The sequence below is a fragment of the Schistocerca serialis genome, chromosome 3, assembly GCF_023864345.2.
Source record: "Schistocerca serialis cubense isolate TAMUIC-IGC-003099 chromosome 3, iqSchSeri2.2, whole genome shotgun sequence".
Lineage (NCBI taxonomy): Eukaryota > Metazoa > Arthropoda > Insecta > Orthoptera > Acrididae > Schistocerca > Schistocerca serialis.
In genome coordinates, this window is record NC_064640.1 from 679427021 (window position 1) to 679441232 (window position 14212).

At 37.1% G+C, this 14212-nt stretch overlaps 1 protein-coding gene and 1 non-coding gene across 10 annotated transcripts in view; both read right to left on the reverse strand.

Moving 5' to 3' along the window:
• Positions 1–3158: 3158 nt before the first annotated feature.
• LOC126470559 (uncharacterized) overlaps positions 3159–14212 on the reverse strand; it is a 63807-nt gene continuing 52753 nt past the window's right edge. For 4 of the 9 annotated variants that reach the window (XR_007586240.1, XR_007586236.1, XR_007586237.1 and 1 more), the window contains one exon: positions 3159–5718. Coding sequence is in view for 1 of the 9 variants with exons in the window: in XM_050098497.1 (XP_049954454.1) it covers positions 5658–5718 (61 nt within the window). In the remaining 8 variants the exon portion in view is untranslated. The remainder of the gene's footprint in view (positions 5719–14212) is intronic. The other 5 variants (XR_007586239.1, XR_007586238.1, XR_007586235.1 and 2 more) reach the window with 2 other exon arrangements.
• On the reverse strand, positions 3720–3792 carry Trnat-agu (transfer RNA threonine (anticodon AGU)). Its single transcript has one exon. It is a non-coding gene; the product is annotated as a tRNA-Thr (tRNA).

A 14212-nucleotide genomic window follows, 5' to 3' on the forward strand; every position in this document is an offset into this window, starting at 1 on the left:
AAGATCTCTGGTGCACGTCGTTTGGTGAGGGTCGTGTGCTCAGTCGCCACTTTCATCATACTTGGCCTCCCAGGTCCCCAGACCTCAGTCCGTGTGATTATTGGCTTTGGGGTTAACTGAAGTTGCAAGTGTATAGTGATCGACCGACATCTCTAGGGATGCTGAAAGACAACATCCGACGCCACTGCCTCACCATAACTCCGGACATGCTTTACAGTGCTGTTCACAACATTATTCCTCGACTACAGCTATTGTTGAGGAATGATGGTGGACATATTGAGCATTTCCTGTAAAGAACATCATCTTTGCTTTGTCTTACTTTGTTAAGCTAATTATTGCTATTCTGATCAGATAAAGCGCCATCTGTTGGACATTTTTTGAATGTTTGTATTTTTTTGGTTCTAATAAAACCTCATGTCATTCCAAGCATGTTAATCAATTTGTACCTCTCTATCTACATTATTCCGTGATTTATTAAATTTTCAAATTTATACTGACTTTTTGATCACCCGGTATAGTCCAATTTACTGTTGAATCACACTTCCCCAAAATTTTCCCAATAAATTAAAGTTAGTCATTTGTCTTCCCTACTACAGTCTTCACACACTCATTTGATTTCATATCACTTTACAACATTACACCCAGATATTTAATGTCATGACTGTATCAAGCAGGACACTACTAATCATGTACTCAAATGTCACAGTTTTTTTTTCCTTATTTGTCTGCCGTACCTTATATTCTTTCTACATTTGAGTTCACTGCCATTCATCACACCAACTAGAAATTTTGCCTAAGTAATTTTATATCTTCTCACAGTCACTAACCTTCCACATCTTCCTGTACACCACAGAATCAATAGCAAACAACTGCAGATTGCTGCCAACCCTGCCTGCTAGATCAGTTACCCACATAGAAAACAACAGCAGTACTACAACACTTCCCTGGGGTACTCCTGATGATACCCTTGGCTGATGAATACTTATTGTCGAGCAACATATTGGGTTGTATTACTTAAGAAGTCTTTGAGCCACTCACATGTCTGGGACCATATGCTTTTACCTTCATAAACAGTCTGCAGTGAGGCAACTGTAAAAGGCTTCCTGAAAATCTAGAGATACGGAATCTGCCTGTTGCCCTTCATCCATAGTTCACAATATATCATGTGGTAAAAGGGCAAGCTGAGTTTGGCATGAGAGGTGCTTTCTAAAACCATGCTGGTTCATGCACATAAGCTTTTCTGTCTCAAGGAAATTTATTACATTCAGACTCAGTCTGTGTTCACAAATTCTGTAGCAAACCATTTAAGGAAATTGACCTAAATTTTGTGAGTTCATTCTTTTACCCGTCTTATATATAGTAGTCACCTGCCCTTTTTCCAGTTGCTTGAGACTTTGTGATGAGTGAGAGATTCATGATAGATGTAAGCTCATTAAGGGGTGAATTCCAAGGAGTACTCTTTGTAAAACTGAATTGGGAACCTGTTAACTTATTTGTTTTCAACTCTTTCAGGTGTTTCTCTATGGCGGGGATCCTTATTACTATGTTGTCCACACGGGAGTCTGTTCGATGGTCAAATGATGTTATGCCTTTATGATTCTTTTGCATGATTGGTTTGAAAATGTGAATTTTAAAACTTCATCTTTCATTTTCCTACCTTCAGGTGCCTTACCAGACTGTTCAATGAGTGACTGGGTGGAAGCTTTAAATTTGCTTAGCAGTTTTACAAAGAACAAGAATTATCTTGGTCTCTCAGCCAGATCTTTTGCTAATGTTTGACAGTGGAAGTAGTTGTACACTTTGCACCTAGATCTTTTCTCAGATGCACAAATCTTATCTTTGCCTGTCATCATTTGCATGTTCTCTTTTGAACCGAGAGTCCAACAGCCTTTGCTTCGTCAACATTTGCTGAATTTCATTGTTAAAGGATGGTGGCTCTTTTCCATCCTTAATCCACTTACAAGACACATAGTTCTGCAGATCAGAATTCACAATCTGTTTAAGCTTTGCCCATACTTCCTCTATTGGAAATAAGTGACATCAGTTCATTGTCTAAGTGAGATGCTAACAGCTACTAATCTGCTCTTTCTAATACAAGCACTCTCCTAGCCTTCTTCACTGATTTATCAACTTCTGTAACCATAGTTGCTATAAAGTCATCGTAATCACTAACAGCCATCTCTATACCGACACTGTTGACAGGGTCTGACTTGTTTGCAGCTGCAAGGCCTAAGATATTTCTATTGAGTTTGTGCTGCTGAACTAGCTTCTCAAGACATGTTCAAAAGTTGTTCACAAGAATTATCTTGCTCTCTCAGCCAGATCTTTTGCTAACGTTTGAAAGTGGAAGTAGTTGTACACTTTGCACATAGATCTTTTCACAGATGCACAAATTTCTACTTATCTTTGCCTGTCATCATTTGCATGTTCTTTTTGGAACCGAGAGTGCAACAAGAGCCTTTGCTTCTTCAACATCTTCTGAATTTTCTTCATAAACCTTGGTGTTCTGGCATTGACCATGTGTATTAGGGCATTATTAACTCATAAGCTAGATGTCTGTCAACAAATACAAGTGAGAGACAGTTTGCTTTAACTCAACAATTGTAAGATGATGGAAGCTTCTCACAAAATAAATCACACATTTTGATAAAATGTATGATACCAACAAGTAACCCATTTCCAGTAGCTTGGAGCTGCATTTTCCTGACAAATGAATCCACATTTCAACTACACAAAGCCATGATAAAAGCTACGGAAGATTCCCATCTAACAAACATGGTGTGAAAATTAGGAAATGGATGTCCTATTTTAACCAATAAAATATCATATGTGTAATACTACATACATGTTGGGAATACTTGCAAACATCTTAAAATATAGTATAAGTTTTAGATGGATGAAAATTTTCATATCCGCATTACCAACAACACTACCCCTTATCTCCTGGAGTATACAGATGACAAGACAGTGTATCACCAATTACAGTGGGCGTAGGGTACAAAAAGTCATGTACTCAAAATAATGCCAAAGTAGCATCTGAGAGTAATATTCCTCCAAATATAATGCATTCTCATGAACAGCATCTGAGGCAACATTTGTGACTGGCAGGACAAGTGTAAATATATCAGTGATATCTACAAATACTCTATGTATCATAAAATGTATTTCACTTTACATGTTACAGGAACTGCTAACATCAAATGACTCACACAAGATACCTACCTCAAATAATTTACTCATATGGGAAAAGTTACTTTTAACAAAGGATCTGACATGCATATAGTATGACAACACTGAAATGTATTGCAAATGGTATCATTACCTTAAACAGAAATAAATGTGCCATTAGCAAAACATACATGACAAAGGGTTCAGTAAATTCCTGTAAGCAGCTCTCCTCACTGACAAACTTATAAACATTATAAATTACTCTCACAACAGAAAAGCACTAATTACTGTGCAAAAGAAGAACCTTACACTACAAGGACACTATATGAATGACTCTCAAATTGCACCTTATATTAAAATGAACATATACCCCAAAATATTATATCTTCAAAGACTAGATAGTAATGATAAACATATTGGCTCTCAAACCATTCTTTTCTGATAGATAATTCTCAAAAAATAGCCATGTATCACACTTAAGACACAAAGGAATTGATAACATTAGCTGTCAGTGGTCGCTGATTTAAATCAATGTGGAAAGTTGAAAATTTCTGCTGGATTGGGATTCAAACCCAGGTCTCCTGCTTACTAAGCAGATGTGCTGACCACTGCACCATCCAGACACAGTGGTCATTGTAACTGCACGGACTGCCCTAGCATATCTGCGTCAGATGTAAATTGTTAACTTAAACACACACTACCGATGCAGTGCCCCTTGCTTGTTATCCTCATTACTTGTGGGAGTTCACCAATTCCCTTAAGATTTCAAGTGCAGCATGCATCTGCACTGAAGTGATCATTGGCTGACCTTGTCTTAATTATAAAAGTGGCATGTGTCCTCTTGGTCATGTTTGCAGGACCAAAAATGACATATATAATAACTACTTAATTAGTGGATCACATTCTTTGTGCTCTCACTGAACTCTGCAACAATAGCATTTTCTTTATAGGGTGAAGAATCTAGCATCCAAAAATATTAGAATAAAAGATAGTCAAGCTGTGATTGCAAAGTCAATCTGGAATTACATAAATTCTAGTAATTTTGCAAACCCACAGGATAGTCTCTTGTCTATTTGCATTAATGAGGTCAATTATATACCACAGTGTTTCACTTTTACTATATGTGTGCATCTCAAAATAACCTATTTTTTACTCAGATTCTCGTTTCTGTGTATGTAACCTTTTTCTACAGTAGCTCAATGGATATAATTTTACACTATACTTGGAGCACTCATGACTGTTCCTGCTGAGCACAAAGCATACAAGATCTCTTATGAAACATATATAACACAGCAAACATTTCATAATCGATAACATAACATACAATGTGTTGAAAACCTAAAAATCACAATTCACAAACACCAATGCAATGTTGCCAGACTGTTGGCAATACTGAGAACAACGTCTAAATCTGGTTCCATGTGTTATCAGTTGATGTCTGACCTGTTACATATGTATTTCCTTGCATTTGAGGTACTTTGGCCTCAGCACATTAGAACACTTGCAAGGGGTTATTCCCCAAGTAACTGTCATTTTTCCACATAGACACCACCATGCCACCATGCCACACTTCTAAAAATTAGAACCAGCTGAGGCTTACCACTTCCTTACAGCTTTGACAACAGCATCTGAGTCTTGAAAATGTTCACCATGTAGTCCATCTTTTAGAGGCCCAAAGAAATGGAAGTCTGAAGGTGCTAAATCCAGACTGTATGGTACAGGTGGTAAGACAGTCCAGCCAATTTTGCAGTGAGTTGTGTGGTTGCAAAACTGGTGTGGGGTCTGATGTTATGATGTTGCAGTTGAAAGCGGTCTTCTTCTCTGACCTCACCCTGGAAATTCAGGCTTTCAGCTTAGTCAGTGTCATCCTGTAGCATGCTGAATTGAAAGTTTCTCCAGGATCCAGGACATCCAAAAGAACCACATCCTGGCTATTACAGAAGACTGTGAACATCACTTTGCCTGCGGATGGCTGTGACTCGAATTTCTTCTTTGATGGAGAATTCACATGTCGCCATTCAAGGGACTGTCATTTCGATTCTGGCTTGAAGTGGTGATGCCATGTCTCATCTCTGGTGTCGACGCTATTCAGAAAACTGTCACCTCGAGCTTCGTATTGATCCAGCAGGACGTATGTTCACAGATCTTGCAATAACCAAGATGTTCCAGCACTGTTTCCAAGGCATTACAGCCGACATTCAGCTTTCTACACAATTCTCTGGTCATTAGCTGCCAATCGGCATGGATGAGTTAATCATGATGTTCTTCATTGCAAGGGATGATAGCTGTACAGGGTCGACCAGGCCTTGGCTTGCCATGCAAACCATTTCCACTACCTCGAAAAAGCTGCAACCCATCGCCTCACAGTGTTCACGTCTATTGCATTGTCTCCATACACCTTTAGCAAGTGTCAGTGGATTTCAGTTGGTGTGATTTCTTCGGCAGTGAGGAATTCAATCATACATAGCTGTTTTATATGCATGTCCATATCAGACTCCATTTTGGAAGACTCCTCTGCTGGAGCCCACAACTGCAGGACAACAAAACCACCTGCAAATAAAAGAGGAAGGTTCAAGCATTAACACTACACCAATTACATCTGGCATGGACATCAAAAGTCACCAAAAAATTGGAGGCATAGCTTTTGGAACAACTCTCATACATCACTGTAAATTTTTTCAAATAACAATTCCTCTAAAAACAAGATCAAACAGGCTTCTTATTGCATAACTGTATTTGCGTGTAATTATGCCATAAGATAAACTAGATGTCTGGCGATGAATATGAGTTAGAGACAATGTATTGGCCCAATAGTTATGAGTAGATGAAAGCTTTTCACAATGCAAATCGCACCTTTTGATAAAATATATGATATCAACAAATAATCCACTTCAGGTAGAATGAACCTACCTCACACAACCAACTTTCACAAAAATAAGGTTTTTTAAACATATCAGAAATGACAAGCAACCACAATTTTATACTGTGAATTTGTTATGGATGACTACCAACCACAAAACTGAAATCATGGATTTAAATTAAGAGTGACTGCAAACAATTTGAAGGTATTTGTGGCAACTGAAAGTGCATAATGTGATGAGAAAGCTTTTCACAATGTTGACTGGAAAACTCTCTTTGAAGTTCTGAAAGTAGCAATGGTAAAATACAGGGATTGAAAGGATATTTACAACTTGTACAGAAACCAAATGGCAGTCATAGGAGTTGACGGGCATTAAAAGGAAGCCACCTATCATAAATGTTATTCACTGCGTACATTTAGCAAGCAGTAAAGGAAACCAAAAATACATTTGGAGCAAAGATTAAGGTTCAGAGACAGGAAATAAAGAATTAGAGATTTCCTGGTGACATTGTAATTCTGTCAGAGACAGCAGATTAGATTAGATTAGATTCAGTTTTCATCCCACACACACAAAAAATGAGATGATTCTCATGGATGTGGAACATGTCAGAAAGTATACCATAAAAACATAAAGCATTTGAATATAATACTTATTACCCTGATCATTTGTCAGGAGATTGTAGAAATAGGTGAATGCAATGCGGTAAACTGGAACAGCTAATATTTACAGAGTTAACACACTGTCAGAATGAAACATTGTTATGCACTGTTAATAAATTTATTATACACAAAATACCTAATCTTGACTACTGTGATCAAGTGCTATCAAAACTGAAATCTAACAGACATTTTTACATAAGCTTGTCTAAAAGTCCCTGTTAAGATGTTCATCCATAGAGTAGAAGGAGTTGCCTATCAAAAAGTCTTTCAGACTCTGGCTATTTGAAACCAGGTTTTTAATGGTTGCTGGCAATTTATTGAAAATGTGTGTGTGTTCCTGAATATTGGACCTCTTTTTGGACCAAGGTACGTGATTTTAGGTCTTTATGTAGATTGTTCTTATTCCCTGTATTGATACTACGTATTGGGCTATTGGATAGAAATAAAGATATGTTACTTGCAACAAATTTAATTAAGGAATAAATACACTGAGAAGCAGTGGTTAGAATACCAAACCTTGAACAGGTTTCTACATGATGTTCTTGAATGTACACCACAAATGATTCTTATCAATGCTTTTGCACCCTAAAAACTTTTGATCAGTTTGATGAGTTGCCCCAGAATATGATCCCATATGACATAATAGAATGAAATTAAGCAAAGAATACTAGTTTTTTATATTTATGTCTCCTACATTTGACATCATTCTCACTGCAAATACACACTTGTTTAGGCACTTAAGCAGTTCTGTGGTATGCCCTTCCCAACTGAATTCATTATCGAGTTGTAGTCCCAGAAATTTAACACTGTCAACCTCTTCGGTCTGCATGTCTTCATATGTTATACACACACTGCAAGGAAATCTCTTACAGGTTCTGATCTGCATATAGTGGGTCTTCTCAAAGTTTAATGACAGTGAATTAGCTTTAAACCACATATTAATGTCAGTGAAAATTTAATTAGCACCTATTTCTAAATCTGTACCTGACCTGCTACTTATTGCAATGTTTGTATCATCTGCAAACAAAACAAACTTAGCAGCTGGCAATGTAACAGATGAAGGTCATTAATGTACACAAGATAAAGCAATGGACCCAAGATGGAACATTGAGGAACACCACATGTAATGAATTCCGTCAGATGAACACTGACTGCTTACTTCACAGGTATTTCCTGATGACACCCTTTGTTTCCTGTTAGATAGATAAGACTCAAACCATTTCGCAGCATTACGGGTAACACCATAATATTCTAATTTACTTAAGAGAATGCTGTGGTTCACACGGTCAAAGGCTTTTGACAGGTCACAGAAAATGCCAGTAGCCTCTAATTTATTATCTAATGAATTAAGCACATCCTCACTGTAAGTGTAAATAGCTTTCTCTGTATCAGAACCCTTAAGAAATCCAAACTGTGACAAGGACAAAATATTATTTGTAGTCAGATGCTTAATGAGACACTTGAACACAACCTTTTCAAATATTTTTGAGAAAGCTGGCAAATAATTGGTCAATAGTTTGATGGTATCTGTCTATCCCCATTCTTCTAAAGAGCCTTAACTTAAGTCTGGAAATGTTCCACTGATAAGGGATTGATTACACAAATAACTTAAGATGGAACTCATTTCGCATCAACACTCTTTGATTAATTTTGTTGATATGTTATCACACCCACTGGAATACTTAGATTTTAAGGATTTTATGATGGATACTACTTATTTGGGAGACATGAGTGTCATTTCCATTTTACTGAAGTTATTTTTAAAGACTGGTCTCAGATACTCCATTGCACTGTTCAATGAACCTGATTACCCCAAGCTGTCAGTAACAGAAATGAAGTTCTTGTTTAAGAGGTTTGCAACACTGCATGCACTTGTTATCAAAGTCTCATTTATTTTTTGAGCTATGTGTCCCTCTTCCTTTTTGGCCCCACCTGTCTCTGTCTTCACTATATCCCATACAGTTTTTCTTTTGTTGCCTGATGTAATTATATTTTTTCATAATAAAGCTACTTCGATTTATGGATTACTTGCTTCAATATTATTGCTATATTCTTTGTAATGCATTACAATTCTAACTTCAAAGCTGTTTCTAGAGAGTAGATACACTCTCCTTTTCATCCCGCATTATATCTTTATTTCTTTTGTAAACCACAGTTTATTTTTTGACTTCCATGTGATTTGAGTCACCTTTAGGGGAAAACAATTTTCAAACATGGAGGTAACTTTATTAATGTTCACTTTGTATTTTCCATTTGAGTCAGAAGTATTGCAAACATCTATCCAGTTCACGTCTTTGAGCAATTTCCTGAATTTCTCTATTTTTTACTTATTTATTACCCTCCTGTACTCAGATTTAATAGTTTTTTTTCCTGACAAGCTTTAACATTTAACACAAGATGCTGCATGTCATGATCAGATAGCCCATTTAATATTGGTTTTGTGATGTGACTTTTTCCCTAGATTTGCCTACAAAGATATTATCAATAGCAGTCTTGAAGCATTTACATATCCTAGTAGTAAAGTTCACAGTAGGAACCAAAATGAATGATAGTTTTACTGACTGCAATAATTGTTCACCAACAGAGCTTCTCAATAAGTCCACATTAAAATCACCAGCAACCACTATTTCCTTGTTTTTTACCATGAGATGGGACAACAGGGCTTCCAGACTTTTTATGGTGAGGTTATTAATATTTCCTGAAGGTGATCTGTCTATACTTACTATTATAAAGGACTTATTATGAAATACTATTTGTGTTGCACAAGCTTCTAAGTGTTACTCTGAGCAAAATTTATTAATATCAATATTCTTGAAATCAAAACAGTTTCTGACAAATGTGGCAACTCCTCCTTTCTCCATTTTTTCTTAACAGAAATAAGAAGGTAACTAGAATCCTGTAACATTTAACATATCTATACCAGTGGTCAGATGATGTCCAGAGAAGGAGAGTATATCAACTGGTTTGCTCAACTCTAATTCTTCAACACAAATAAGCAACTCATCAAGCTTACCCCCATGGTCCTCAGATATTTTGATGAAATAATGATAACTGATTTTGTGCACTGGCTGAATTACAACTGGATGAACCTAATTTTCCTGCCAGTTTTTGAGTATCTCTAGTTTCAATCAGAGGCTGTCTGCAAGAATTGTGTACATTATAATTTGCTTTCTGGCTGCCTGTTTTATCAATGTGAATGTCATTTTCAGCCTGTCTTTGAACATCTTTTATTTCTACCCTCCATACCCTGAAAAAACTGCTGATCTGTCACTTGTACCCACTGGTACTTTATCACTTGTGACAGTGCCCCCCCCCCCCCCCCGCCCTCTTAAGTTATTTGCTATTAGCCCATACAGTTTAGTTTTCCCTTCCCTTTCCTGTCGATGTGAATGCCATGCGTAGTATAGTCCCACCTGCTGATAGAGTCAGCAGGAACCACACTGATATGAGACCCCATATCTGATCCAAGCAGCCATTCCACCTCTAAAGTAACTCTCCTAACAGGAGAGTTTAAATGGGGCCGGTCATGGTGCCTGAGAACAGTCCCAAGTCCAAACCAGTATGTCTCATTGCTGAAGCTATCTTTACCAGGTTACTCTCAACTGAATAATTATGGTTCTTATCTATGCTGTTGCCTGCCCCACCCATTATTACCATGGTGTCTTCCTTTGTGAAGTCTTTGCAAAATGAACCTATATCCTCTATCACCTGAACCAGACTTGCAATAGGTTTAAAAGAATTTGTGACCTGGTAATCTGACCCTAGTACATCCTGCAACAGTTGGCCAACACCTTTACCATGATGAGCTACTTAACAACAAAACTTTTTTCTTCTTTACAGCTTCTTCTGACTTCATACTTTTCAAACACTTTTTGAAAGTTTGTTGTGTCCTGTCTACTCCTACATCTATTTGTGGCTCATAAGTTTCCTATTGTGACAACAGATCAAACGTGGTTTCCACATTCACAAACACACTGTCTGAGAATGTCCTATTCCTATTTCTTCTATAATCTCTTTTTTCCCTTCTCCCCCATTAACCTTTCCAAATCTTGTTTCGCTAAGGACCTGGAAGAGTAGTTCAGTGGAATGGTCAGTGTCTTGAAAGGAGGATATAAGATGAATATCAACAAAAGCAAAACAAGTGTAATGGAATGTAGTCAAATTAAATCATGTGATGCTGAGGAATTAGATTAGGAAATGATACATTTAAAGTAGTAGACGAGTTTTGGTATTTGGGCAGAAAATTAACTAATGATGGCCAAAGTAGAGAAGATATACAATTTTGACTCACAATTGCAAGAAGAAGGGAAATTTGTTAGCATCCAATACAGACTTAAGTGTAAGGATGCCTTTTCTGAAGATATTTGTATGGAGTGTAGCCATGTGCTGAAGTGAAACTTAGATGATAAATAATTTAGACAAGAAGAGAAGAGCAGCATTCAAAGTGTGCTGCTCCAGAAGACTGCTGAAGATTAGATGGGTAGGTTGCATAACTATTGAGGAGATACTGAATAGAATTGGAGGCAAGAAAAAAATTGTGGCACAACTTTACTAAAACAAGAAATCAGTTGATAGGACACATTCTAAAACATCAAAGAATCACCAATGTAGTATTTTATGAAAGCATGGGGTGGTGGTGTAAAAATCATAGAGGGACACTAAGAGATGAATACAGCAAGCAGATTCAGAAGGATGTAGGTTGCAGTAGATATTTGGAGATGAAGAGTCTTGCACAGGGAAGAGTAGCATGGAGAGATACATCAAAACAGTCTTGGACTGAAGACCCCACCTACAATAATGTGGTTGTCAGAAAAGTTAACTAGTGGCACAACAGATCCGTACCCGAAGAACAACAGGACAAATGTTCTGTACAGGTACTACAAAAAAGTATTTCAGGTTTCAGCTGAATTCTGCTTTGGGGACCAGCGACACCAGCCACCGTTTTGTTTCCCGTGGATATACATTATACTTATGAACACCTCGAACATTACTGCACTCAGTAACTATAGTCTCATAAAGTCAAATAATGATCTAAAACTAGTCCATTAGCAAGAATATGCAACTGAGGATATACCTATGTGACACTTCGTGTTAAAATAATTGAATTGATGCAGTTTTCCTGCTTCTTTCATATAATGTCATTTTACATTTGGCAGACTCCACTGAAGCATTGTTTTGCTATTTTGTCAAATGTTATTTTACAACTGTTTATTGTTCTTTGCAAGATTACAAAGCAAAAACATATTGTCCTTGGATATACACTAATGGGAATAAAAATTGCAAAACAAAAAATAATTAATGTAGAATTAATTGCATGGTCAATACAAGGACAGTTAACACTGGTTGTGAATGTCACTGGAGTTGTTGTCCAATGATGCTGCATATGTGCATGATTGGAGACAGTTCTGGTGATCAAGCAAGCCAAGGCACATGTGGGCCATGTTGGGTTACAAAATTGATAATGGGCAAGTGTTATCCTGTTGGAAACACCTCTGGAATGTTGCTCATTAATGGCAGAACAATAGGTCGAATTGCCAGACTGACATACAAATTTGCCATCAGTGTCATACAAGATTGCATCCTAGACCATGACTCCAAGTGTATGTCCAGTGCCATGTATGCAGACAGGCTGGTTACAGGCCCTCAAATGGCCTGCTCCTTACCAATACATGGTCATCACTGGCACTGAGCATCAGGGAACACAACAGATCTCCAATCACACGACTGACCTCCATTCTGCCCTCCAACGAGCTCTCACTTGACACCATTGAAGTCTCAAATTGTGGTGCTTTGGGGTCTGTGGAAAGTGTGCAACACGGCTTCTGGCTTGGAGCTGCCCTTTAAGTAACTGATTTTTAACAGTTTGTTGTGTCACTGTGGTGCCAACATATGCGTAAATTGCTGCTGCAGATACAGTATGATGTGCAACAGCCATATGCCAAACCCAATGGTCTTAACTCTTGAAAACGCCACATGACCATATGGAGCCCAGTTTTCTTGCAACCAAATGTTCCCATGACCACTGCTACCAGTAATCATGTACAGTGGCTGCATTCCTGCAAAGTCTTTCTGCAATATTGCAGAAGGAACATCCAGCTTTCCATAACCCTATTACATGACCTCGTGGAAACTCAGTGAGGTGTTGATAATGGCGTCTTTGCCACCTTGAAGACATTCTTGACTAACATCAACTCACCACATCCAATCTCATAGGCAACTAATGCTCACAACCATTTCAGTGTGTATTTAAAGCAAACCTGATTTCCATTCTAATAGTGGTGCTACTAATGCCACTTTTATGTGACTGGCACAAGATTTTAATAGACATCACCTTTTAGATATAGAAACATGCCTTCCAACTTTTGTTTATGTTGCACAACTCCTCCTTTGTGATGTGATTTTTTTTTATGTCTCTCTATATACAACACCTCTTACTAACAAATGAGTCCACATTTGAACTCTTCAATGTCATGACAAAAGCTATGAAAAATATCTATCTAATTTACACGATGTGAAAATTACAAGTGTATGTACTATTCCAACTAGTACAAGACACTAAGTGCAATGTCATATAACTGTTGGGAATTCTTGCAAATGGCTTAAAATCTGATTGCTGTTGTAGACAGCTAAATATTTTGATTTCTGTATTACCAACAATGCCACCTTTTATCTAATGGACTGAACACCAGAAAACGATGTGCTTCATCAGTTACAATGCACATAGGGTACAATAAATCACTTCCTGCAAGATAATGCTGATGCATTATTTCAGAATTTAAGTTTTTCAAGAATACTGATATCACAGGCGAAAATTCTGACTCACCAGATATGTGTAAGTATAACACTAATATGTACGAATACTCTTCATGTCATAAAATGTATTTCATTTTACAAGTTACAGAAACTACCAATGTCACTTGAGACACAAAATTTAACTAACTCAAAGAACTGACTGCTATGGGGAAAAAATTACTTTTGGCAAAGGACCTGATATGCACCTAGTATTACAACACTGGGGATGTTTTGAGAATGATGTTATTGCCTGTAAACAGAATACAATGTGTCATTTGTAAAACATGTATGAGAGTAGGGTTTAGTACATCTACTATCCTACAGCAGCTCTTTCCACTGACACACTTATTATTACTGTGCATTACTCTCATGACAAAAAAGCACAAATTACTATGCAACTAAAAAACCTTACACTACAAGAATAATTTTGAAATTTTACCTCACATTGAAATGACCTACTACTAAAAAAGAGAAAAGGAAAGTATCTTAAGAGATAGATATTAATTATTGAATCTCAAACCATTCTTTTTTTATAGATAATTCTCAAATAATGGCTGTGTTTCATACTTAAGAACACTAAATCTTAAATATCTCCCATGTCTTATAAAACATTACAGTATCAGAAGGACATTATAGTATCATGACTTATAAGGGAATAACAAAATAATTGTTCTTATCGAGACGGCTGCTCATACTCCACATCTTTCAAAAAACAATTCAAATCTGAATAGA